Source organism: Podarcis tiliguerta (assembly GCF_965153285.1).
Source record: "Podarcis tiliguerta genome assembly, chromosome: 14".
NCBI classification, from domain to species: domain Eukaryota; kingdom Metazoa; phylum Chordata; class Lepidosauria; order Squamata; family Lacertidae; genus Podarcis; species Podarcis tiliguerta.
In genome coordinates this window covers 15,061,178-15,085,028 of record NC_139547.1, presented here as the reverse complement: position 1 = coordinate 15,085,028, position 23,851 = coordinate 15,061,178, and the positions used below count along the sequence as shown (strand labels likewise).

Genomic DNA, 23,851 nt, shown 5'->3' with positions numbered 1-23,851 from the left:
CTATATCCGTTTATATAGGTTTGTCTTTAGTGGGCACAGAAAATACAAGAGAGAATGTGCTTGTCTGATATGTAATGGAAGGGAGTTCCACAGGGTATGCACCACCACAATAAAGTCCCAATTCTGACCTCACTCAGGATGCTTAGCTGCAGGATGCAGTAATCAGTTGGTTACACAGTAAGACAATCCTTCGGGTATTCTCGTCCCCAGCAGTATAGGGCTTTGTATCCCAGCACCAGCGCTTTGCAATTCACTTTGGTCTTGGTAAAAGTCCATACACACAATGCACCAATCTTAATACTGTAACCCAATATTTGTACCATTATGTACTTTTTATTCCCAACCTGCAAATATCTGTTAGTGATAATAAAATAAGTAATAATAATTTTATTATTTATACCCCGCCCATCTGGTTGGGTTTCGCCAGCCACTCTGAGCGGCTTACAGCATATATAAAAAATTGTAAAACATCAGACATTAAAAATTTCCCGATACATACCTAATGAAACCAAACCCCAAACCTCCCTTTCCAGCAAAAGGAATTATAATTATTGTTTCCATTGTTCAAGATAAATGGAGTAAATGAAGAACGCCCCCAGAAATCCACCCCAAACTGATAAAGTCCTATTTCTCCTATGTGCTAAGTACACAAAACTCCAGTATAATCTTATAGATCTTCAACAGTTATCAGAGACAAGGGGAAATTATATCAGGTTAATTCTTGGATGTTTTTTCAAAGATTTATTTATACTTTTCAAATTTATACATTTCATTAATTTTACAATCATTTTAACATTTCCAAGTTTGACTTCCTTCCTTTCTGCAGTTTCTTAAATTTATTTTTTTAGTATCTTCTGCATCTCCAAATTAATTTAATTTGCTCATTTAATTATCTAATTTAAATGTAAACTGCAGGTTATTAAAATAACCCTGCCAATGTTTATCTGTTTGCAATTTATCTGTAAATATTCAATAAACCATTTCCATTCTTTTATAAGAAGTTTGTTCTCTTGATTTCTTATTCTTCCATTCTTCTTGCCATTTCTGCATATTCCGTAAGTTTTCGTATCCATTCTTCCTTTGCTGGGACAGGCTAATTAATGGTTTAAGATAGGGGACTGTATCACAGTGGCACAGCCAATAAGCAATGAAAGAATGAAAAAAGGAAAAATCCACACTTCATTACAAAATTGGATACCTTTATTGAATATTACGATACAAATCAGCTATATTCAGTTATAAAAACACATTTTAACTTATTATGAGATGATTAAATTATTTATGTAAAGAAAGAGCAGAAATGTGACTGTAATTGACTCTTGGAAGAATTTTTCATTTTATAAATATGTAGAATTTAACAGCACTGTGGTAAATATCCCAGAGCAGTTTGACAGCACTTCAAATTCTGGGCACCACTCAGCGTTACGTCACTCAGTGTTAAGCCAAGCTCCATGGCTACAGTCTTTATTGGACCTGGAAAAGCTGATCGAATATATGGTAGGCACATAAAAAAAACACAATCTTGGGACCACTCTGAAAATATACTCACAGCATTTTCTTTATATGCACAAAAGGAAACTGGTCCTGCCAGTTTGCTCAGCTGCTGTCCATAATGTCACCAAGAAACCTCTCCCCACAGAATAGGATTTTTTTTTTTTTTAATTCAGTTTCACAATTAAGATTATGACTTGTATGCAAATGTTAAGTATATAGCATTCCCTAAGTAGCTTATAAAGTAATCTCCTAAGTAGCTTATAAATTCCCCCCGCTCTGTATTAAAGCTTTTGTCTTCTTGGTTTCTAATTCTCCCGGTCATTTTCGCCATTTCGGCATAGTCCATCATCTTTATCAGCCAATCTTCTCTGGTAGGGACTTCTATCATTAGGATCTAAATTTCACTGTAATCCCAAGTGAAACCTCTGTCATGCATATGAGCTCCCTTGAAAAAGTCTGAAGAGAAATTTACACTCTAAATAAATGAAAAACCAACCACATCCCCTCGGTTCTCTTTACAGATGTGTTGAATTAATTGCCAAGAGTTGTTGCTTATGTCAATGTGGATAATAAGCCCCTACTGTTTTCACAAGAATCATTCTCGATTTCTAAACATTTTTTCATAAAATTCCAGCTCTTCGTTGGTTAGCGACGGTTTGACGATCTCCAAGGATTTTTCAAAATGTTTCTGCTTCACAGGTGTTGCTTCAACTTTGTTCTCTTGCAATGCCAATAAAGCAGCCTAAGGGGTAGGGGAGGAGAAACCGACATGAACGAAGCTTAGTTAATGAACAGAATTAAGTAAAGGCCAATCATTTCCATACGCCGACTCTGAGCACAAAACTTAACTGACTACCATCCATTATTTCTACTCCAGGTATGGGATACCTCCAGCTCATGGACCTACTTAGGGTTTCAATTTGGCCTACAAAGCTGTTTTCCCCAAACCAGACACACCTCCCATGCACCTGATGCCATGGGTGAAATCAGACGTGGGAGAGACAAACCTGTGGTTGCTAATACTAATACTAATAATAATATATTTATACCCCTGCCACTCTGGGCGGTTCCCAACAGAATATTAAAAACACAATAAAACATCAAACATTAAAAACTTCCCCAATCAGGGCTGCCTTCAGATGTCTTCTAAAAGTCAGATAGTTGTGTATTTCCGTGACATCTGATGGGAGGGCGTTCCACAGGGTGGGCGCCACTACTGAGAAGCCCTCTGCCTGCTCCCCTGCAACCTCAATTCTCGCAGTGAGGAAACCACCAGAAGGCCCTCGGAGCTGGACCTCAGTTTCCGGGCTGAACGATGGGAGTGGAGACGCTCTTTCAGGTATACTGGGCCGAGGCTGTTTAGGGCTTTAAAGGTCAGCACCAACACTTTGAATTGTGCTCGGAAACGTACTGGGAACCAATGTAGGTCTTTCAGGACTGGTGTTATGTGGTCTCGGCAGCCACTCCCAGTCACCAGTCTAGCTGCCGCATTCTGGATTAGTTGTATTTTCTGGGCCACCTTCAAAGGTAGCCGCACGTAGAGCGCATTGCAGTAGTCCAAGCAGGAGATAACTAGAGCATGCACCACTCTCGTGAGACAGTCCATGGGCAGGTAGGGTCTCAGCCTGCGTACCAGATGGAGCTGGTAGACAGCTGCCCTGGACATAGAATTGACCTGCGCCTCCATGGGCAGCTGTGAGTCCATAATGACTCGCAGGCTGCACACCTGGTCCTTCAGGGGCACAGTTACCCCAGCTCATGGACCTACTTAGGGTTTCGATTTGGCCCATGAGGCTGTTTTCCCCAAACCACACCCACCTGCCCTGCACCTGATGCCATGGGTGAAATCAGACATGGGAGAGACAGGCCTACGGTTGCCAATGCACAACCTTGGGAGCCTTAAAATGTGCTTCTGATTGTGCATTGGCAAACGATCAGAGGAGTGGCGGTCAGAGCAAACCTGCTGGGATCAGGCAGGATACTGCGTTCACAGGGAACTCAGTAGTGCAGATGACCTCTGTCCAAAGCAGGACATGGAGAAGTCCAGAAGGTTTGAAATTACTGCCTATCAGCCGAAAGGTGATGACTCCAAGCCTGCTGCATTGGCCTTGTGACCTATTTGCCTGAGGGAATATCCCTCTGGTTAGGTGGTAACTCCAGGCCTTGCTTGACTTTATTTTTTGCCATGCTGCGAAGGGAAAATTGGTCGCCTGATGTCAGTAAGATAGGTGGCAAAGTGGGGAATCCATCTACCCACTCCTGACCTATGTAATCTTACTATCAGGGGCTGTAACGACCATTGACATGATCCTGTAAAATCTTCTTAGATTAGGAATGGAACACCAGAACGATCTGGGAGCCATTTCAATATACATTGCCTGTGTATGTCCTCATGGAAAGCAGTGACTCTGGTGCTATTCACAATGGCATGAAAATTGTGAAGCCATTTGCATTTCCCAGTTGAGATCTTCCAAGGCAAAAACAATCAAATAGCATGTAATTATTTGCAATGCTAGATTTCGTCTCTTCCTTACAAACACAAAGTTCACTTCAAGTTGAGATTTTACTTCTCTCTCAAGCTTACATGAAGCCTTTCCCCCTTAATTAGGAAAAAATAGAACATTTCAGAAAACTCTCCCAAGACTAATTAGGACTAATTAGGAAAATTAAAAGCCTTACCTCCTTGCAAAGGTTTTCAAGGTCAGCTCCAGAGAACAGATTAGCACGAGCTGCTATATCCTCTAGAGAAACATCGGGATCAACGGGAATTTTTTCAGTGCAGATTTTCAAAATAGAAAGCTTTCCCTAATATAAAACAGAAAAGAAAGGGTCAGAGTTACATATTTGTAAGAAAGAAGGCAGACAGTTGGGGAGGCTAGCTGAGAGCAGAATGATGTTTTCCTTAATGGATCACTACACATCAGATTTCAGGAACGGCATAAAATATATACACCCTCCCAAAGCAGATACAGTGGTGCCTCGCAAGACGAAAAGAATCCGTTCCGTGAGTCTCTTCGTCTAGCGGTTTTTTCGTCTTGCGAAGCAAGCCCATTAGCGGATTAGCGGTTTAGCAGCTATTAGCGGCTATTAAAGGCTTAAGGGATTAGCGGATTAGCTGCTAAAAGGCTATTAGCAGCTTAGTGCCTTAGATAAAGGGGGTGGGGAGCGGAAAAAAACCCCCAGGAATCGCAAGACATTTTCGTCTTGCGAAGCAAGCCCATAGCAAATTCGTCCCGCGAAGCACCTCCAAAACGGAAAACCCTTTCGCCTAGCGGGTTTTCCGTCTTGCGAGGCATTCATCTTGCGGGGCACCACTGTAGAAGTACCGTATTTTTCGCCCTATAAGACGCACTTTTCTCCCTCCAAAAATGAAGGGGAAATGTGTGTGCGTCTTATGGGGCGAATGCAGGCTCATTGGCTTCAGCGATAGCAACGCGAAGCCTCCGAAGCCTGCGCTCTTTGAGAGTCTGCTCTTTGAGGCTGGCGGTGGGGGAAAGCAGCGCCTCCTCCATCGCCAGCCCCAGAGGATGGGGGGCAGCGGGAAGGCGCGCGACACCTTCCTGCTACTCTCCGACCCGGCTTTGAGGCTGGCGGGGGGGAAAGCAGCGCTTCCCCCATTGCCAGCCCCAGAGGATGGGGGGCAGCAGGAAGGCGCGCGACACTTTCCTGCTACTCTCCGACCCGGCTTTGAGGCTGGCGGGGGGGGGGGGGAAGCAGCGCTTCCCCCATTGCCAGCCCCAGAGGATGGGGGGCAGTGGGAAGGCGCGCGATGCCTTCCCGCTACTCTCCAACCCGGGTTGGAGGCTGGCGGGGGGGGAAAGCAGCGCTTCCCCCATGGCCAGCCCCAGAGGATGGGGGGCAGTGGGAAGGCGCGCGATGCCTTCCCGCTACTCTCCAACCCGGGTTGGAGGCTGGCGGGGGGGGAAAGCAGCGCTTCCCCCATGGCCAGCCCCAGAGGATGGGGGGCAGCGGGAAGGCGTGCGACGCCATCCCACTACTCTCCAACCCTCCTGTGGGCTTTTGCGGGAGATGGGGGATTTCCCCCACCTCCCGCAAAAGCAGGCAAAAGCCGCACGCTCTTTACAGGGGCTCCGCGGCTTCTGCTGGCTTTTCTAGGAGGTGGGGGAATTCCCCCACCTCGTAGAAAAGCCCGCAGGAGCCGCGAACCCTTTAAAGAGCGTGCCGCTCTTGGGGGCTTTTCCCCAAGGAGGGAGAAGGGACTGACTGGCTGAGTCCGTCCCTTCTCCCTCCTGTGGGCTTTTGCGGGAGATGGGGGGATTCCCCCACCTCCCGCAAAAGGAGGCAAAAGCCACCCACTTTTTAAAGGGGCTCCCTGGCTTCTGCTGCCTTTTCTAGGAGGTGGGGGAATTCCCCCACCTCGTAGAAAAGCCAGCAGGAGCCACGAACCCTTTGAAGAGCGTGCCACTCTTGGGGGCTTTTCCCCGAGGAGGGAGAAGGGACTGACTGGCCATTTCAGTCCCTTTTCCCTCCTGGTCGAAAAGCCCGTAGGAGTCGCGCACGGCTCCTGTGGGCTTTTGCGGGAGGTGGGGGAATTCTGTCACCTCCCACAAAAGCAGGGAGAAGGTCTTGGAGTAGCGCACAGGCTGCGTGCAGCCTGTCCGCTGCTCCCAGAGCTGCGGGGGGGAAATAATATTTTTTCCCCCTGATTTCCCCCCCTGAAAACTAGGTGCGTCCTATGGGCCGGTGCGTCCAATAGGGCGAAAAATACGGTATTTGCCCATTTTAGACATCTTCCCAAATTCCCTTATAGTGGCAAAAAGAGAAATGGCAAACAAACTACCTATAAAGGGCATTTATTCCCTGTTACTGATCTTTTCACCATGAAACCTCTGAAAAGTTTCTAAGGAACCCCAGACCTCCCTGGAACACAGTTTGAAAGCCAGTATTCTGCAGCATTAAAGTACAAGTCCAGTCTACTCTGAAATAGGTTTAACACTTTTTTTTTTTTAAAAAAAGAACAATTATGATATACACTGCTGCATTCAGATACAGCACCGAACCATGGACTGGCCTTATATCGAAACTTAGCAACGTACTATGGTTTGCAAAGGGCTGTCAAACTGGGAACTCACATCTACTATTTTGTAATTTATTTCACAAAATTTATTCGCCACTTAATTGTGTTATTATTTTTACAAAGTAGCATGCTAACTGCAGCCTGCTGCTGTGTGTCTCAGAAGGGAGATGCATCTTTAGAACGGCACAAACTTGGGAATCTGAGTTCTAAGTGGATGGAATATGAAAGCAGATAATCACCTCTAAACCCTGGCTTGCCTGCTAAATATCTGGAAGTTTAAACCCAAGTCTCAACAGGCTTCATATACCTTTCTTTGTGAAAAACGGAATGCTCGTAATTGCCTATCCCTGCGGTTTAAAATTCACCTCTGCATTTGTGCCCTACCTTCCGATCTGGAGGTGGAATATAGATGATCTTGTCAAACCGTCCAGGACGCAACAAGGCATCGTCCAACATGTCTGGTCTGTTGGTTGCAGCGACAACGACGACATCTTTGTTGAAAACCTCCTGAAATTCCAGCTAGAAAGTTGGCAAAAATTAAACGCTTGAAAAACAAGCACTTGCACATTAACTGTCTGTCTGTCTGTCTGTCTATCTATCTATCTATCATCTATATCTATCTATCTATCTATCATCTATATCTATCTATCTATCTATCTATCTATCTATCTATCTATCTATCATCTATCTAATTTTTATTAAATTTTCTGTTTTACAATTTAAAATATTCATTTTACCTCCTTAAGGTATCAATGACTTCCCTTCTTCTCTTTCCATGGTTCATTTTACCTATCATAAATCCCCGCATATTTTACAAAAACTATACCATTCAGTATTCCATTATTGGATCCATCAAAACTTATTTACACTGTTGAATTTATCTTAATGCTACCAGTGTTTTCAGCTGTACACAATTATTTCCCATATATTCAATAAATGTTTTCCAATATTCCTTAAACATATGTTCTTCTTGTTCTCTTATTCTGTATGTTCAAATCCCTGCGACGGGGTGAGCTCCCGTTGCTCGGTCCCTGCTCCTGCTAACCTAGTAGTTCAAAAGCATGTCAAGTGTATGTAGATAAATAGGTACCGCTCCGACGGGAAGGTAAACGGCGTTTCCGTGTGCTGCTCTGGTTCGCCAGAAGCAGCTTAGTCATGCCAGCCACATGACCCAGAAGCTGTACGCTGGCTCCCTCGGCCAATAAAGCGAGATGAGCGCCGCAACCCCAGAGTTGGTCATGACTGGACTTAATGGTCAGGGGTCCCTTTAACTTTAACAACTCTCAGGACCCTTAACAAACTACAGTTCCCAGAATTCCTTGCAGGAAGCCATGACTGTTTAAAGTGGTACGATACTGCTTAAACTGTACAGTGCATAAGGGGCTTGTGTCTAATGTTTGCAACCTAGGTTTCTGCGTTTATGCCATAACAGATTCAGCAGATAGAAATGAGCTCATCTATGAAAGCAAAAGGATGAAAAACATGAGAACTAGATACCTCTCTATCATTTTCTGTTTGTTCTCGACTGTCATTTTCCAGCTCGACTTTATTTCCTCTCCTCTCCGTTAACTTCAGCCCAACGCCATCCAATTCATTAAGGAGGACAGAAAGAACTCTCTCCTGGACGCCATGCCCTGTTTTACTGACTGACCGAGATCCCAGGATAGAGTCGATCTCATCAAGGAACACAATTGCAGGCGTATTGGCTCTTGCTTGACGAAATACCTTGAATAAGTAAAATTAAGCGGTGGGTAGGGGAGATAGGTAGAAATCATATATCTGTGCAGAATGCATAATTTAAGTCAAATAGGGGGGAAGACATGAATTTCCCCCCTATGTTCAAATGAAGTGTAAATTCTTCTTAAATGCCTTAGTACTCAAAAAACGTGGAACCCAAAAACTGCAAACCCGGCAGTGTTCTGGTTTGCAAACTTTTTTCGGAAGCCAAACATGCTCTGTTTTGAGTGTTACGCTTCCGATTTTAGTGCCACGCTTCCGTTTTGAGTGTCTGTCTGTTTTTGCTATTTATTTTGCATTTTTGCGGCTTTTTTTGTTTTGTTTTCATGACTGTGTGGAAACCAGTTCAGCTTAATTGTGTGCCTGCAGTACATTGTTTAATGCTTTCGTTTTATGGATCAATGGTCTTGTTAGATAGTAAAATTCATGTTAAATTTCTGTTTTAGGGGTTGTTTATATAAGTTTGGAACGGATTAATCCATTTTGCATTACTTTCTACGGGAAAGTGCACTTTGGTTTTGGAACGCTTTGGTTTTGGAACGGACTTCCAGAACGGATTAAGTTTGAGAACCAAGATAGCACTATACTTGCTGAAGCCAACTATATACCCAGCAGATCACTCTGATTTGTAGGAGAGCTTCTTTTGCATGATATAAAGATCTCAGAAGCTTGCTCTGCAGTAACTCAAAGCACTGCTTTTGGTGTGGCTGTCTCTGTTCTGTGTTTCTGTTGATCTTCGACAGGCAACCACAATCTGCACTTTCACAAAAAAACTGAAGAATTTATATTTCTGACAGGATTTCCCTGCTGGATAAATAGGTATTTACCATGAGTGTCTATTTTGTTATGGTTTTATTTATTTACTTAGCTTTTTATTAATTCTTTTCAAATTTATACATTTCATTAGTTTTACGATCAATTTCACGTTTCAAAATTCGACTTCCTTCCCCCCCTTTCTGCGGTTCCTTAAATTTATTTTTTAATATCTTCTGCAAATCCAAATTCATTTAACTTGCTCATTTAATTATCTACTGTAAATATATACTCTTATAAGACTGCAGGTTATTACAGCGATCCTGCTAATGTTTTTTTTCTGTTTCTGTTTAACTGTTTTTAATTCTCTTACGTGCAAATCGCTTTGAGGTGGTTGTTTGGAAGGTGATTAATAAACTACCACCAACAATTTTTAAAGGCATAAAAAGTCAGCCCTGCCACACTGAGAGATAAATGGAAATCTGTGAAAAAGGCTCAATACAAAAATTTAGCATCGTGTTGAAAGGTACTTCAATTAGCATGGCTTGTCTGAAGTTACGATGTATACAGAGTGCGACGGTAGCCCTTAATAATGAAAGTGTAGAAATAATAATAATAATAATAATATATATATACCCCACCCATCCAGCTAGGTTTCCCAAGTCACTCTGGGCAGCTCCCAACAGATTATATTATTAATTCTTCTTCTTACTATTATTATTAGTGATAAAAGATTTAAAAATTCCCTAAGCTAAAATTCAGACAGTTGTTTATTTCCTTGAAATCTGATAGGAAGGCATTCCACATGGTGGGTGCCACTATCGAGAAGGCCCTCTGCCTGGTTTTTATGTTTAACTGTTTTTTATTATCTTAAATTATCTTATTCTGTGGACACACTGTCACCTCAGATGCAAAAAAGTCGGCATAATAAAATGAGTTCTGTGCCTGCGTGCTCTTTCCTGCCTTCTCTAGCACACTGTAACAGAAAACTTAAACCATTTCTGAAACCACCATTTCTTCTTGTACCCAAACCAGGAAACCAAAGTTTAATCTCAGTCTATCAGCCACAATATAAAACTTGAATCTAGCTATGGGTTATTAAAGCAGGGTGGCTAGGTCTGAACGGGCCAACTATTTAACATGGTCCATTTTCACCCAAGGACTGTAGACTACGAGGAGAATAAAAACCAAACCTGAGACAAAATCTTCTCCGAATCTCCAACGTAAGGCGAGAAAAGGTCGGCGCCGCTCACAGACAGAAAGGAACAGTGACAGCTTGTGGCTGCTGCTTTTACAAGCGTAGTTTTGGCGCAACCTGATGGTCCGTACAAAAGGATGCCCTTTGGGCGGGCAAGCCCCATTCTCACAAAAGCCTCTGGGAATTTTATAGGCCATTCAATGCTCTGCAAATACAAAAAAGCCATAGAAACTTCCATTAATTCCTTATAGCATTAGATCATACAAAGCAACACTGAATGGGACAACTGTGCCCCTGAAGGATCAGGTGTGCAGCCTGGGTGTCATTTTGGACTCACAGCTGTCCATGGAGGCGCAGGTCAAGTCTGTGTCCAGGGCAGCTGTCTACCAGCTCCATCGGGTATGCAGGCTGAGACCCAGCTGCCCACAGACGGTCTCGCCAGAGTGGTGCATGCTCTGGTTATCTCCCTCTTGGACTACTGCAATGCGCTCTACGTGGGGATACCTTTGAAGGTGACCCGGAAACTGCAACTAATGCAGAATGCGGCAGCTAGACTGGTGACTGGGAGTGGCCACCGAGACAGTATAACATCAGTCCTGAAAGACCTGCATTGGCTCCCAGTACGTTTCTGAGCACAATTCAAAGTGTTGGTGCTGACCTTTAAAGCCCTAAATGGCCTCGGCCCAGCTGAGACGGGAAACCCAGCCAGATGGGCAGGGTAGAAAGAATAAATTCAATCAATCAATTTCCTTTATTCGACCGATAGTCAGAAATAAAAACTATTATTACACCTGAAGGTGCGTCTCCACCCCCATCGTTCAGTCTGAACACTGAGGTCCAGCTCCAAGGGCCTTCTGGTGGTTCCCTCCCTGCAAGTGAGGTTATAGGGAAGCAGGCAGAGGGCCTTCTTGGTAGTGGCGCCCGCCCTGTGGAATGCCCTCCCTTCAGATGTCAAGGAAATAAACAACGATCTGACTTTTAGAAGGCATCTGAAGGCAGCCCTGTTTGGGGAAGTTTTTAATGTTTGATGTTTTATTGTGTTTTTAATAATTTTTTAATATTCTGTTGGGAGCTGCCCAGAGTGGCTGAGGATCCTAGTCAGATGGGGAGGTATAAATAATAATTTATTATTTGTATTACAACTTCAGATCAATGTACTTGTCACCCCACAGTGCTACACTGATAACAGAGATGGACCCACAATCCAAAGAGAAATAACTCTTAAACATCATTAAATAAACAAACATCATTCCTGGTTTTGAGTTTCCTTTAAGACTTTGAGCTGATAACTTTCTCTGCACTCAACTTCACTGAGCGTAGGGGCCTTCTCTGCAGTGGCTCCCCATCTGTGGAATGCTCTCCCCAGGGAAGTTTGCCTAGTGCCTTCATTTAGGCACCAGGCAAAAATGTTAGGCGCCAGGTAAAAACGTTCCTCTTTAACCAGGCCTTTGGCTGATTGATATCCGATGCCCTTTTAAAATGTGTTGAGGGGTGTTAATTGGGTTGTTTTTGTTTTTATTATGCATTTTGTGTTTTTATATTGCAGTTTTATGTTGTAACCACCCTGAGACCTGTGCGTATAGGGCAGTATACAAAAAATTAACAAATTATTATTATTATTATTAATAATAATAATAAATGCTCCTTATAACATTTCTAGTCTGGTCCCAGGTTATGGTCTGAAGGCAGTAAACCAGCTTGCAGAAGAAAGTTCCCCTCTGCTCCATTTCCTCTGTCATGTAGAGAAATAATTCTCACAAAACTAACAAAGCATTTTGAACCCTCTAAATAAGCATAAGGAACCTGTGGTCCTCTGGATACTGGTGGATTCAAATTTCCACCAGCCCCTACCAGCATCAACAATGGTCAGGATCGAGCAACCACTTGGAGGGCCACCATTTCCTGATTCCTGGTTTAAGCAGTCATCTAAATCTGGCTACAATCTTACATGTTATTTTGTCTCTACATCAATAGTGCTATAAACATCTCCCCAATGATAAATAAAGTAATAACTGCAGAATCCAAGACCTGTGAATGTATAGCCGCCCTTGAAATCCGTCTCTGTAACGCTACCTGTTTTAACTTGAGTTTCACATCTTCAAGGCCACCAATCTGATCCCAGGCGACGGGCCTGAAGTCTGCAAGCCCAACTCCACTTCGAACAGAGGATGGCCGAATCTTTTTCAATGCTTCACGGAAGTCCGACATGTGCACTGTGTCAATTGAATCCTGAAGAAATGTATGTACAAGCAGAGGGGAAAAAAAGGTTTGTTTGCTTTTAATGCCCCAAACCCTGAAGTCACCTGTGAGAAGTCTTAGCAGCCCTACCAAAGAACAATCAGTCCGTATATCTGGGTCCACAACTTACATTTATATACTGCTTTCTGACAAGGGACCCAGAGCAGTTTACAATGGCAAAATACTAAAGCAAATAAATGATATAAATTGTAGGTGTAAGGGTAAAGGACCCCTGAAAGGTTAAGTCCAGTCAAAGGCGACTATGGGGTTGCGGTGGTCATCTCGCTTTCAGGCCGAGGGAGCCAGTGTTTGTCTACAGACAGCTTTTCAGGTCATGTGGCCAGCAGGACTAAACCACTTCTGGCGCAACGGAACACTGTGACAGAAACCAGAGCGCACGGAAATGTCGTTTGCCTTCCCACTGCAGTGGTACCTATTTATCTACTTGAACTGGCATGCTTTCGAACTGCTAGGTTGGCAGGAGCTGGGGCAGAGCAACGGGAGCTCACCCCATCACGGGGATTCGAACTGCCGACCTTCTGATCGGCAAGCCCAAGAGGCTCAATGGTTTAGACCACAGCGCCACCTGTGTCCCCACTACTAATTGTACAGTTGGGCAGGGAGGGGACAGTTTGACAGGCGCTGTCTCTTTGCCTGTTTGCCTCACTTTTCCCTTCTTTCCCACAGGGCAAATAGTGTCTGTTACAACATTCAAGTTATAATGTTTTACAACACTCCGATTCTACAGAGACATGCAACTCTGCTATGATTTCCAGGAGCTTGTGATAACACAGCTACAGAGGCCTCCTAGGGGAAGCAACTGTGGCTATGTGAAATTAATAATTACTAGCAACCTAGCAGCCCAAAAGCAAACCAGCGAAAGCTAAACAAGTAAGTGGATAGATAAATAGGTACTGCTGCGGAGGGAAGGTAAACAGCGTTTCCGTGCGCTCTGGTTTCCGTCACAGTGTTCTGTTGCGCCAGAAGCGGTTTAGTCCTGCTGGCCACATGACCCGGAAAGCTGTCTGTGGACAAACGCCAGCTCCCTCGGCCTGAAAGCGAGATGAGCGCCACAACCCTAGTTGCCTTTGTTAGGACTTAACCGTCCAGGGGTCCTTTACTTTACGAGCAAAAATACCCATTGTTGAGTGGGGGAACTGAGAAAGGTCCTGTGAACTGTAGAATATGGGTCTATTCAGTGGGATTGGCCAGAAAGACTGCCTCTCCCTGACACCCAGCTCAAATTGTCTCTCTGACACTGTGTTTACAGAGATGGCTGGAGCGAAGCAGGCACCTATAACCATATACAGTGGTACCTTGGTTCTCGAACGTCTCCGTTGACAAATGGTTCGGAACCCGAACACTGAAAACCTGGAAGTAAATGCTTCCTTTTTCGAATGCGCCTCAGAAGTCGAATGGCTTCCACTGCGTGTTTTTCAATTTTCTCAACTGAATTTGCAGACAGTCCTTTGTGCCTCAGTTTTTGAATGTTTTAGAACTCAAATGGTCTTCTGGAAAGGATTATGTTTGATAACTGAGGTACCACTGCATTGCTAATCTCAATGCAGCAAGCATTCCTCAATCCCTGATAGCAGCTCATTTTACTTTGTGCTCTAGAATGTAATGGGGATCACTGAGAAATGAGCTTGACTGTAAATGTCTCGGCCTAGGTTGCGTTCCTTGGCCATATTACAGGGTGTGAAAGGCACGGATTCCAGAAATAGGCACACATATGATATACCACCGCACACAGAGTGGATCTGCAGCAAAACATTGCAGTGGAGAGTATTGCTTCTCATGATTCCAGTTGCTCCCTTATCTGCCACCTCGAACAGTCAGTTGGTATTCCATGGCCATTGTGCAAAATTTGGAGGGTCCCCTTCTTAGGGTTTTCCTCGCCAGATATCTTGTACTTTTGCAAAGCTCAACAACAACAACAAAAAAGCTCATCAACTTTTGGTGTGTGCTGGTTGTTACTTTTTGAAATATGGCAACCCCAGTTATAACCCCTTCCTGAGTTTGGGTGGTATCAGTTAATGGTACCCACTGCCTGAACATCAGAAAAAGAGGGAAGGGTACATATCAGGCATGCAGAGTTTGGCCACTGTTGCCAACTCTATGATGGGCAAACAAGTTATTTCCAGTGTTATCATCTCAGTCTCTTCTGCATCCCAGGTGTGTGAATCATTGATATCTAGTAAAGGGGGGTACACAATGACACAGACACTCAATTGCACCTGTATAACTGACACAAGTCCTCCAAGCCAGTTCTCCACTCCACCTTAGATGTTGTGCGGGCCCAGCAACTCAAAACAGGCAGCCCTGTATTTAATGCTGTATTGTTTTTAACACTTGATTGGAAGCCGCCCAGAGTGGAAACTCAGCCAGATGGGTGGGGTATGAATAATAAAATTATTATTATTATTATTATTATTATTATTATTATTATTATTATTATTATTATACCAAGCTATGTCTATTTGCAGCCACAATGTCACACAGGCTAAAGCTGCTGAGCATTTAACACAAAGCGGGGCAGAGGGGAGAGGGCACGGGGGGAGACCCCCCCAGTGCACGAAAATGTTCTGGACTGGCATCTGAAATAATTCCTTACTGAAGAGGCACGAAACACAGCCTGCATTGCAGCCTCTCTGCAGAGCGCCGTAAGGTCAGCTCCAACATAACCGGTGGTTATTTCTGCAAGTTCAAACAAATTAACATCGTTCGACACAGGCATGCCAGCAGTAATCAGCTGCAGAATAGACCTCCTTTGCTTCACGGTCGGCGTCCCGATTATAACCTAAGAAAAGAGCAAATGTAAAGAAATGTGTTGCTATCTTGGTGTAATCTGGCAATTCACAACCTGTATTAACCGTAGGCAACGCAGGGCTTATCCGAAGCAAATCTCAGGCCAATTTTGAGTGCAAAGGTTTCAATCAGGAATGGGCAATCTCTAGCCTGACAGGTGATGTGGGACTCCAACTCCCATCATCCCTCCTCGCTGCACAGACTGACTGGGGCAGATGGGAATTGTAGTCCGGCAAAATATGAATCATAGAATCATAGAATCATAGAGTTGGAAGAGACCACAAGGGTCATCGAGTCCAACCCCCTGCCAAGCAGGAAACACCATCAGAGCACTCCTGACATATGGTTGTCAAGCCTCTGCTTAAAGACCTCCAAAGAAGGAGACTCCACCACACTCCTTGGCAGCAAATTCCACTGTCAAACAGCTCTTACTGTCAGGAAGTTCTTCCTAATGTTTAGGTGGAATCTTCTTTCTTGTAGTTTGTATCCATTGCTCCGTGTCCGCTTCTCTGGAGCAGCAGAAAACAACCTTTCTCCCTCCTCTATGTGACATCCTTTTATATATTTGAACATGGCTATCATATCACCCCTTAACCTCCTCTTCTCCAGGCTAAACATGCCCAGCTCCCTTAGCCGATCCTCATAAGGCATTGTTTCCAGGCCTTTGACCATTTTGGTTGCCCTCCTCTGGACACGTTCCAGTTTGTCAGTGTCCTTCTTGAACTGTGGTGCCCAGAACTGGACACAGTACTCCAGGTGAGGTCTGACCAGAGCAGAATACAGTGGCACTATAACTTCCCTTGATCTAGATGCTATACTCCTATTGATGCAGGCATGACGGTTCTGCAACCCTGTGCTAGATGGGCTAAACCCCAGACCTGAGCTTCTTCATAATGTTCTTCTCCAACCAACTCAGATGGCTTTGAAAGACACCCTCCAATGTCCACATAATGAGCAAATTCTACAAAGAAACCCCAATGTGTAAGCGTCACTGTAAATTTATTTATCACCCCGTTTTCTATCACTCCAACTACGGGGCAGGACTGGAACTGCCCATTTCTAAATATTACCACGTGGAACAAAAGAAGTCTGCGAAATGTACTTCTGAAAATGTGCCAGATGATAAAAGAGTTCTCTCGCAGGAACTACAACTCTACAGTCCTTTGAGGAAAGCCATGACACCCCAAGGTCATTGAGAGGGCTCCGCCTTCCTTTTCTTTCCATAATTTTTATCAAATTTTCTGTTTTACATTTTAGAATACAGTGGTACCTTGGTTTTTGAGCATCTCGGAAGCCGAACGTTTGAGTTTTTGAACGCCTAAAACCCGGAAGTCAACGCTTCCGTTTTCGAACGCGCCTCAGAAGTTGAACGGCTTCCGCTGAGGGTTTTTTCCCAACTTTCTCCATTGAATTTGCAGAGAGCCCTTTGCGCCTCGGTTTTCAAACGCCTCAGAAGTTGAACGGTCTTCTGGAACGGATTACGTTCGAAAACCGAGGTACCACTGTATTCATTTAAACAACCTTAAAATATCAATGACTTCCCTTCCTCTCTTTCCATGGTTTGTTTTGCCTAACATAAATCCCTGCATATTTTACATAAACTAAACTATTCAGTATTCCATTATTACATCCATCAAAACTTATTTTCACTGCTGAATTTATCCTAATGCTGCCAACATTTTCCAGTGTACACAATTTCCCTCCATATAATCAATAAACGTTTTCCAATCTTCTTTAAATGTATGTTAGTTGGGACCTTGCTCGTTTTCCATTTTTGGGCTCAGAAAACACGGGCTGCAGTAGTAGCAAAAAATAAAAAATAAAAAGGGCTCCCCCTTCCTAAATGAAGCAGTAAACAGCAATCACAAGTAACAAGTAAGATATAATTTACAATCACCTCTCGGTCCAGTCTGCCTGGCCTCCTAAGTGCAGGGTCCAGGGCATCGGGTCGATTTGTCGCCGCCACAATCACTACATCATTTTCTCCCCCGATGCCATCTAGAAGAGTTAGCAATTGAGCCACCAAACGATTTTCTGGGGCATTACTTGAACTTCCCCGTTTAGGGCACAACGAGTCAATCTCGTCAATAAAAAGAACAACCGGTCCTTCGCTGGACAATTCTCTTGCTTGTTCAAAAACTCGCCGCAAGTTCTCCTCGCTTTCGCCGGGCCTCGAACCGTAGATTATAGGGCCGTCAATGCAAAGCAAGCTGGCTCCAATTCCCCTGGTGACCGATTTCACCAGAAGTGTTTTGCCCACTCCTGGAGGCCCCACCAAAAGCACTCCTCTAGGGACAGAAAGGCCCAGCTTCTGGAAGGTTTTTGGAAATCGCAAGGGCAAGTTGATCATCTCCTTTAAGGAGGTGCTAGCGTCGTTCATGCCCGCCACCAGGATTTTGGCGCTGTCCTCCGTCGAATGGTTGTGCCAATCTTGTGTGACTGCCTCTTTGACAGTTACACCAGTTTTGAGGGTGACCAAACCGGCTTCTTCTGCGGTGGCAGGCTCCATGGACAATATTTCAACCCATGCCAATGGATTGCCCGGAATTGGTGCAAAGGTAACAACGTGATGGGGAGAAACGTAGGTCTTTCTCAGAAGTTCCTTGACCACATCCTGCACCATGGTTTTCGGAGTGGATTTTTTCAAGGCACGGTTCTTAAAGATGACTTTGACTGTCACTCTCCTGAGCTTACAAGAAGGCAGGAGCTTCAATTGGTCCATGCTGACTGTGAGATTTTGGGGCTGGCACTCCTTTAAGCCCAAAGTTCTGCACTTGAGATCGACCTGCAAATAGCCATCGGCCAAATCGTGCCTCGGCCAGGCGGTACAGAGACAGCTGCCAGTAGGGAGGGTGATCTTCACTGGGGAGCCCAGTGTGGCACCCAGGGCAGAGAATACAGCAGGCCCCAGCCTGCACCTTTGGGTGCCTTCATCTTCGGGAACCTGCGGCAACAGCTTTAACAAAGCCATCTTCACGGCGAGCCGCTGGGTTGCAAATCATACACACAGATGTTTCTCTGAACAGTTTAGAATGAAGAGAAAAAAAGAAAATAAAATTAGCTGATTTTATTTAACAACAGTGTGTGCAGGTTTTAGGAAGGGGGGAAATAGATTTCAGGGAGAGGTGCAAGTTTCATAGAAAGGTTCATAGTTCTTGGATGCATTCAAGAATAAATTACAAGACAGCTGTACATCTGAAGAGCCTTTCTGTTATCATTCTATACATAAAATTCGGCTGAAAAAGAAATACTTTTCTGAATCACAGAATGTGAAGAGGTCTGCCTTCCCTGAATAGTTTATCTAAGACATGGATGGAGGACCTCAAACTGAGAGGACCAATGGCCCTCCAAGCCTCTTTATATGGCCCTCAGACAATTCCTAGCCCCAGTCCTTCTCCCCAGGCCACATCCTTCACCTGCTTTACACCCTCCCCAAGTTCTTTTGCCTGGCTAGAATGTGCCCTTGACCCCAGATTATATTTTTTGCTTGCCAGGAGGCAGGAGAAAGAGGGATTTAAGAATGTATGTAGAAACAGGCGTACTGTAGTAGTAGTAGTAGTAGTAGTAGTAGTAATAATCTTTAAATTTATATCCCGCCCATCTGGCTGGGTCTCCCCAACCACTCTGGGTGGCTTGCAACATATAAAACGCAAAACATCAAACATTAAAAAACAAGGTATCCTATACATGCAACATGCAAACCAATGAAAACCAACAACAACAACAAGTTTACAAAAATGAAACAGAGGAACCAAAATTACCTTTTACAAATGTAAAAATTACTGTTCCACCCACTTTTGCTTCTGGACATGTATCCCCTGGGAGGTTGCCTATTAGGAAATGTAGCCCTTAGAAAAATATATATATATGTATGTGTATGTATGTGTATGTGTGTGTGTGTGTGTGTGTGTGTATACATACATACATACATACATACACACCTGGTAAAATAAGGTGATTATACGATCTTCATGCACGTAATGTTGCCTATTTATATACACTGCACTGTTCCTCTACCAACATAACCAACGTAGAGGCAGCAGCGCTCACTGTGAATCTGTCCTCTGCCCTGAAACCCGTTTGAACTACCAATCCACAATTCAGAAGCAAGAGAAGCTGGTCCTTGGAAACATGCAAAAGACCTTCCCCTCGTTGTTATGGGCAGCCAGCTGCCACAATATGGTGGGGCAAGAGGCCACAATTGCTAGGTAGCCTTAGCAGGCCTTTTGTTGACTAGCTCTCAACCCAGCCAGTAGTTATAGGAAGCCAGTAAAGCCCATTGCTAGAGCCTAGGCTTTTCATACAGAAGGTTACAAGTTCAATCCCAGCTAAAAGCATCAAGTAGCTGGAGAAGCATCGGGTGAAGCTGCTGCCAGTCCGAGTAGGCAATGCTGGCCTAGATGGAGCAATAGCCTGACAATGGCTTAACCAGCTTCTTATAACCTATCTTCCAATACACAAATTTGCTTTCAATTCTGAAAGCAAAATGCTCAAGGATAAAGGTAAAGGGACCCCTGACTATTAGGTCCAGTCGTGGCCGACTCTGGTGTTGCGGCGCTCATCTCGCTTTAAAGGTCGAGGGAGATGGCGTACAGCTTCCGGGTCTTGTGGCCAGCATGACTAAGCTGCTTCTGGCAAACCAGAGCAGCGCACGGAAATGCTGTTTACCTTCCCATCAGAGCAGTACCTATTTATCTACTTGCACTTTGACGTGCTTTTGAACTGCTAGGTTGGGAGGAGCAGGGACCGAGCCACGGGAGCTCACCTCGTCGCGGGGATTTGAACTGCCAACCTTCTGATCAACAAGTCCTAGGCTCTGTGGTTTAACCCACAGCGCCACCCGCATCCCTATGCTCAAGGATAGGTACGAAATTATTTCATCAAATTTATATCCTGCTTTATTGTTTTTAAAAACTCCCAGTAAACACAAAGGAATAAACACAAAAGAACCCATTCACAGAGACAGGAATTCCAAGCCATACATGAAACACACAACCACAATAAGCAACAGTTTAATTTCTAAAAGCAGGATTTTCCCTCAGGTGGGAGATACACACACACACACACACACACACACAAAACAGAGTAACTGAACTAAGACTTTCTAAAATATATATATATTATGCATTTTATATTCTCATTTTGTTCTGTTTTTTCTGTCGTGAGCTGCCCTGGGCTATTCGGTTGAAAGGCAGTATACAAATTTAATACCTAATTAAGATACGACGATTGCTCTACCCGGCATTTTAGGGCAGCATTCGGATTAATGATAATTATTTCCCATTGTCTTGCTGCCCCATTTATCTGGTGGGATTTATGGATGCGGCTGAGAAATGTGAATAATCAAGCATTATTTTAGAAGGGATAAAATAAAGATGAAAGCCATGCAAGTTTCTGATGAAACAAAGGAGAAAAGCGCCCGCATATCTCAGGTAGACAGGTATAATAAGACTGCAGCCTAAACACTCACCAGGCACCAGCGACTTAAAGGCATTTTCTCCTTCTTTGCAAGGAAGCAAAGGGAAAGGGGGGGGGGAATTGTACAGTGCAGCCCGCTAATTGGCTAACAGGCCTGCCAATCAATTCTCCCCGCAAAAGAAGGCAACCAGACGAACCCTTGGAGCGAGTCGCTTTTCCTCCGGTCCCATCGAAAGCGGATGTGGAGTGGAAGGTTCCAATCAGAGAACTGGGGTGGTGGTAGTGGGTGGGACAAAGGAAAGAGGAACAGGCTTCTGGTTGGACGCTGGGTGGCGCATAGTTGCAAAAAGGGAGGTGTCTATTTTATTGAGAGAGGCGTGGGAGCAGTTGTGTTAGGAAGCTTTGTGAGGTTTATTTTTTTGGGGGGGGGGGAACTTAATTTTTGCAACTTTATTCAATTAAAATATGTTTTTGGGTGCGAGAAATTCAAATCTGCTACTATTTTTCAGATTGCGCAGCATTTAGTTTGGTAAACCTAGGTCGTATTAAAAAGCACATAACTGTTCTCTGAAAACCAAGGAATTTTAATTTTACCTTCTGAAAATGTCAAGTAATGCTTAATAATAATAATAATAATACTATATGCTCTTATGAAAGTGCAGGTTATTACAATAATTCTGCCAATGTCCTTACCTGTTTATAATTTATCTGTAAATATTAAACAAATCATTTCCACTCTATTATTTTTAAAAAATGTCATCTTGATTTCTTATTCTTCCGGTAATTTTCGCCATTTCTGCATATTCCATACGTTTTCGTATCCATTCTTCCTTTGCTGGGACTTCTGCTTCTTTCCATTTTGGGGCTAGTGACATTCTTGCAGAAGGTATTAAAAATAAATTTAAGGAACCGCAGAAAGGGGGGGGGCAGGAAGTGAAGTTTTGAAATGTTAAAATGATAGTAAAATCAGTGAAATGTATAAACCTGAAATGTGTAAAAAAATTAAAATAATAATAATATAAAAAACTGCAAGTACTTGGCAATCATTTTTAATGCCTTCTATGCAATTTTGCACAGATTTTACATACTAAGCAAAATAAATTACATTAATTGCAACAAAATATCTTTGAATTCCCAAGTCACGTTAAAACGTTCAAGTACCCCTCATTTTTGGCATTTGAAAAATTCAACATGCCCCATCGAGGGAGCAAGTCCTGTTGGTCTCAGTAGGACTTCTAAATAAATGTCATTAGGATTTTTATACACACGAGTATACAGTGCAATGCTAACCGGACCTGTTCAGAAGTGAGTAAATTCATTGGGGGCTTACTCCAGGTTTGCTCAGGTTAGGATTTCAGCTTTATAAATAGAAAAATACTCACCTTTTCCTCAAAGGAGCTCAAGATGACATACATATTTCTCTTCCTTCTCATTTAATCCCAACAATCCTGAGGTATTTTAGGGTGAGAGGCAGTAACTGGCCCAAGGTCACCCAGTGATTTGAACCCCAAACCCCCAGATCCTTGTCTTAACATTCTAACCACTACACCACAGAGGTGCTCCTAATAATATTTCCTCTCATCTCTCTTTTAGATTATAAAGTGAAGTTATATTGATTTATTATTATCGCAGAATACAATGGAAGGGACTGAGAGGGACATGTGGTCCAACCCTCTGCAATGCAGGAATCTTTTGTCTTGAACCCACAACTGTGAGATTAAGAGTCTCATGCTCTACCGATTGAACAATCCCAGCTACTCACAAAGACCCAAAGACCAAAACTTTAATAAAGAATGGGGGGGGGGGGGATTACAGTTTACTTGAGAGACCAGTGTAAGCAGATGAAAACACAATAGCAAGATTGCAATAACACTGGTAATGTAGAAACTACTATGGACCAAATGGAGACACATAAAACTTGTTGGATGATGAAATAATATGCAGTTGGGAAGGTTCATAATAGGGCCTGTGGAGGGGAAGGTGGGAAGTCTAGAGATTCAGAGAAATCTCTAAATATGTGTAATGTATTTGGTATTATAATCTTATGTTTCTAAAATCAAATAAAAATTATTTCCAAAAAAAAGAGAGCAATCCCAGCTACAATACTTGCTCTCGCACTCATGCAGAATAAAATGACAGGGCTAGGTCTGTGAGGAACAGTACAGGAAAAGAGAGAACGGGGGGGGGGGGGGGTGTTGTTCTGCTTAAGACACTTCTAGGGTCCTGACCAGAGAGGAATAGCAAACTAAGCGGATGGACTATGCCGAAATGTCAAAACTGACCGGAAAGCTCAGGAACCAAGAAGACAAAAACTTTAAGAAAGAATGGGAAAAATTATAATATACAGTGGTACCTTGGAAGTAGGACGGAATCCGTTCCGGAAGTCTGTTTGACTTCCAAAACATTCAGGAACCAAGGTTCCTGCGACCAATCAGAAGTCATGTCGAACATTTGGGTTCCAAAGAACATTAGAAAACTGGAACACTCCCTTTCAGATTTCAATCGTTCGGGATCCAAAACGTTCGACTCCCAAGGCATTTGAAAACCAAAGTACGACTGTACTTAGGAGACCACTGTAAGCAGATGAAAATATTAGCAGGATTTTAATAACACTTGTAACAATTAGAGTCAAACCTTGGTTCCCAAATGCCTCTGTTTTGGAATGTTTCGGCTCCTGAACGCTGAAAACCCGGAAGTAAGTGTTCCTGTTTTTGAAAGTTTTTTGGAAGCTGAACGTCCGATGCGGGAAGTGCAGGAAGTGCCTGCAGCCAATCGGAAGCCGCACCTCGGTTGTCGAACATTTCGGAAGCCAAATGGGTTCTGGAATGGCATTGGACAACCGAGGTTTGACTGTACAATATGGATAGATGCAAAACATAGATCACGAAACTATGCAGTTGAAAAGGTTCGAAATAAGACCCAAAAAAGTAGAGACATCACCTTGCCAACAAAGGTCCGTATAGTAAAAGCTATGGTTTTCCCGGTAGTGATGTATGGAAGTGAGAGCTGGACCATAAAGAAGGCTGATCGCCGAAGAATTGACGCTTTTGAATTCTGGTGCTGGAGGAGACTCTTGAGAGTCCCATGGACTGCAAGAAGATCAAACGCATCCATTCTTAAGGAAATCAGCCCTGAGTGCTCACTGGAAGGACAGATTGTGAAGCTGA

The 23,851-nt window shown here is 43.6% G+C and overlaps 1 protein-coding gene across 1 annotated transcript; it reads right to left on the bottom strand.

The window, feature by feature from the left end:
- Positions 1-1,178: 1,178 nt before the first annotated feature.
- On the bottom strand, positions 1,179-20,813 carry AFG2B (AFG2 AAA ATPase homolog B). The gene is made up of 9 exons (XM_083411993.1): positions 20,737-20,813; positions 17,164-18,284; positions 15,073-15,258; positions 12,294-12,449; positions 10,216-10,425; positions 8,030-8,257; positions 6,917-7,051; positions 4,174-4,299; positions 1,179-2,236 (listed from the first exon to the last, which is right to left on the bottom strand). The coding sequence occupies exons 2-9, from the start codon at positions 18,235-18,237 to the stop codon at positions 2,090-2,092; spliced, it is 2,262 nt and encodes a 753-aa protein (XP_083268119.1). The 5' UTR covers positions 18,238-18,284; positions 20,737-20,813; the 3' UTR covers positions 1,179-2,089.
- Between the last annotated feature and the right edge of the window lie 3,038 nt (positions 20,814-23,851).

What these genes read in the sequence shown, in the direction of transcription:
- AFG2B (XM_083411993.1), bottom strand. Translation starts at nt 18,237, where the DNA reads ATGGCTTTGTTAAAGCTGTTGCCGCAGGTTCCCGAAGATGAAGGCACC. An exon ending in CGGAGAAGATTTTGTCTCAG is followed by an intron (nt 8,258 to 10,215) that starts GTTTGGTTTTTA and finishes TACTTATTCAAG; the next exon opens with GTATTTCGTCAAGCAAGAGC. An exon ending in TTGAAAACCTTTGCAAGGAG is followed by an intron (nt 2,237 to 4,173) that starts GTAAGGCTTTTA and finishes CCTACCCCTTAG; the next exon opens with GCTGCTTTATTGGCATTGCA.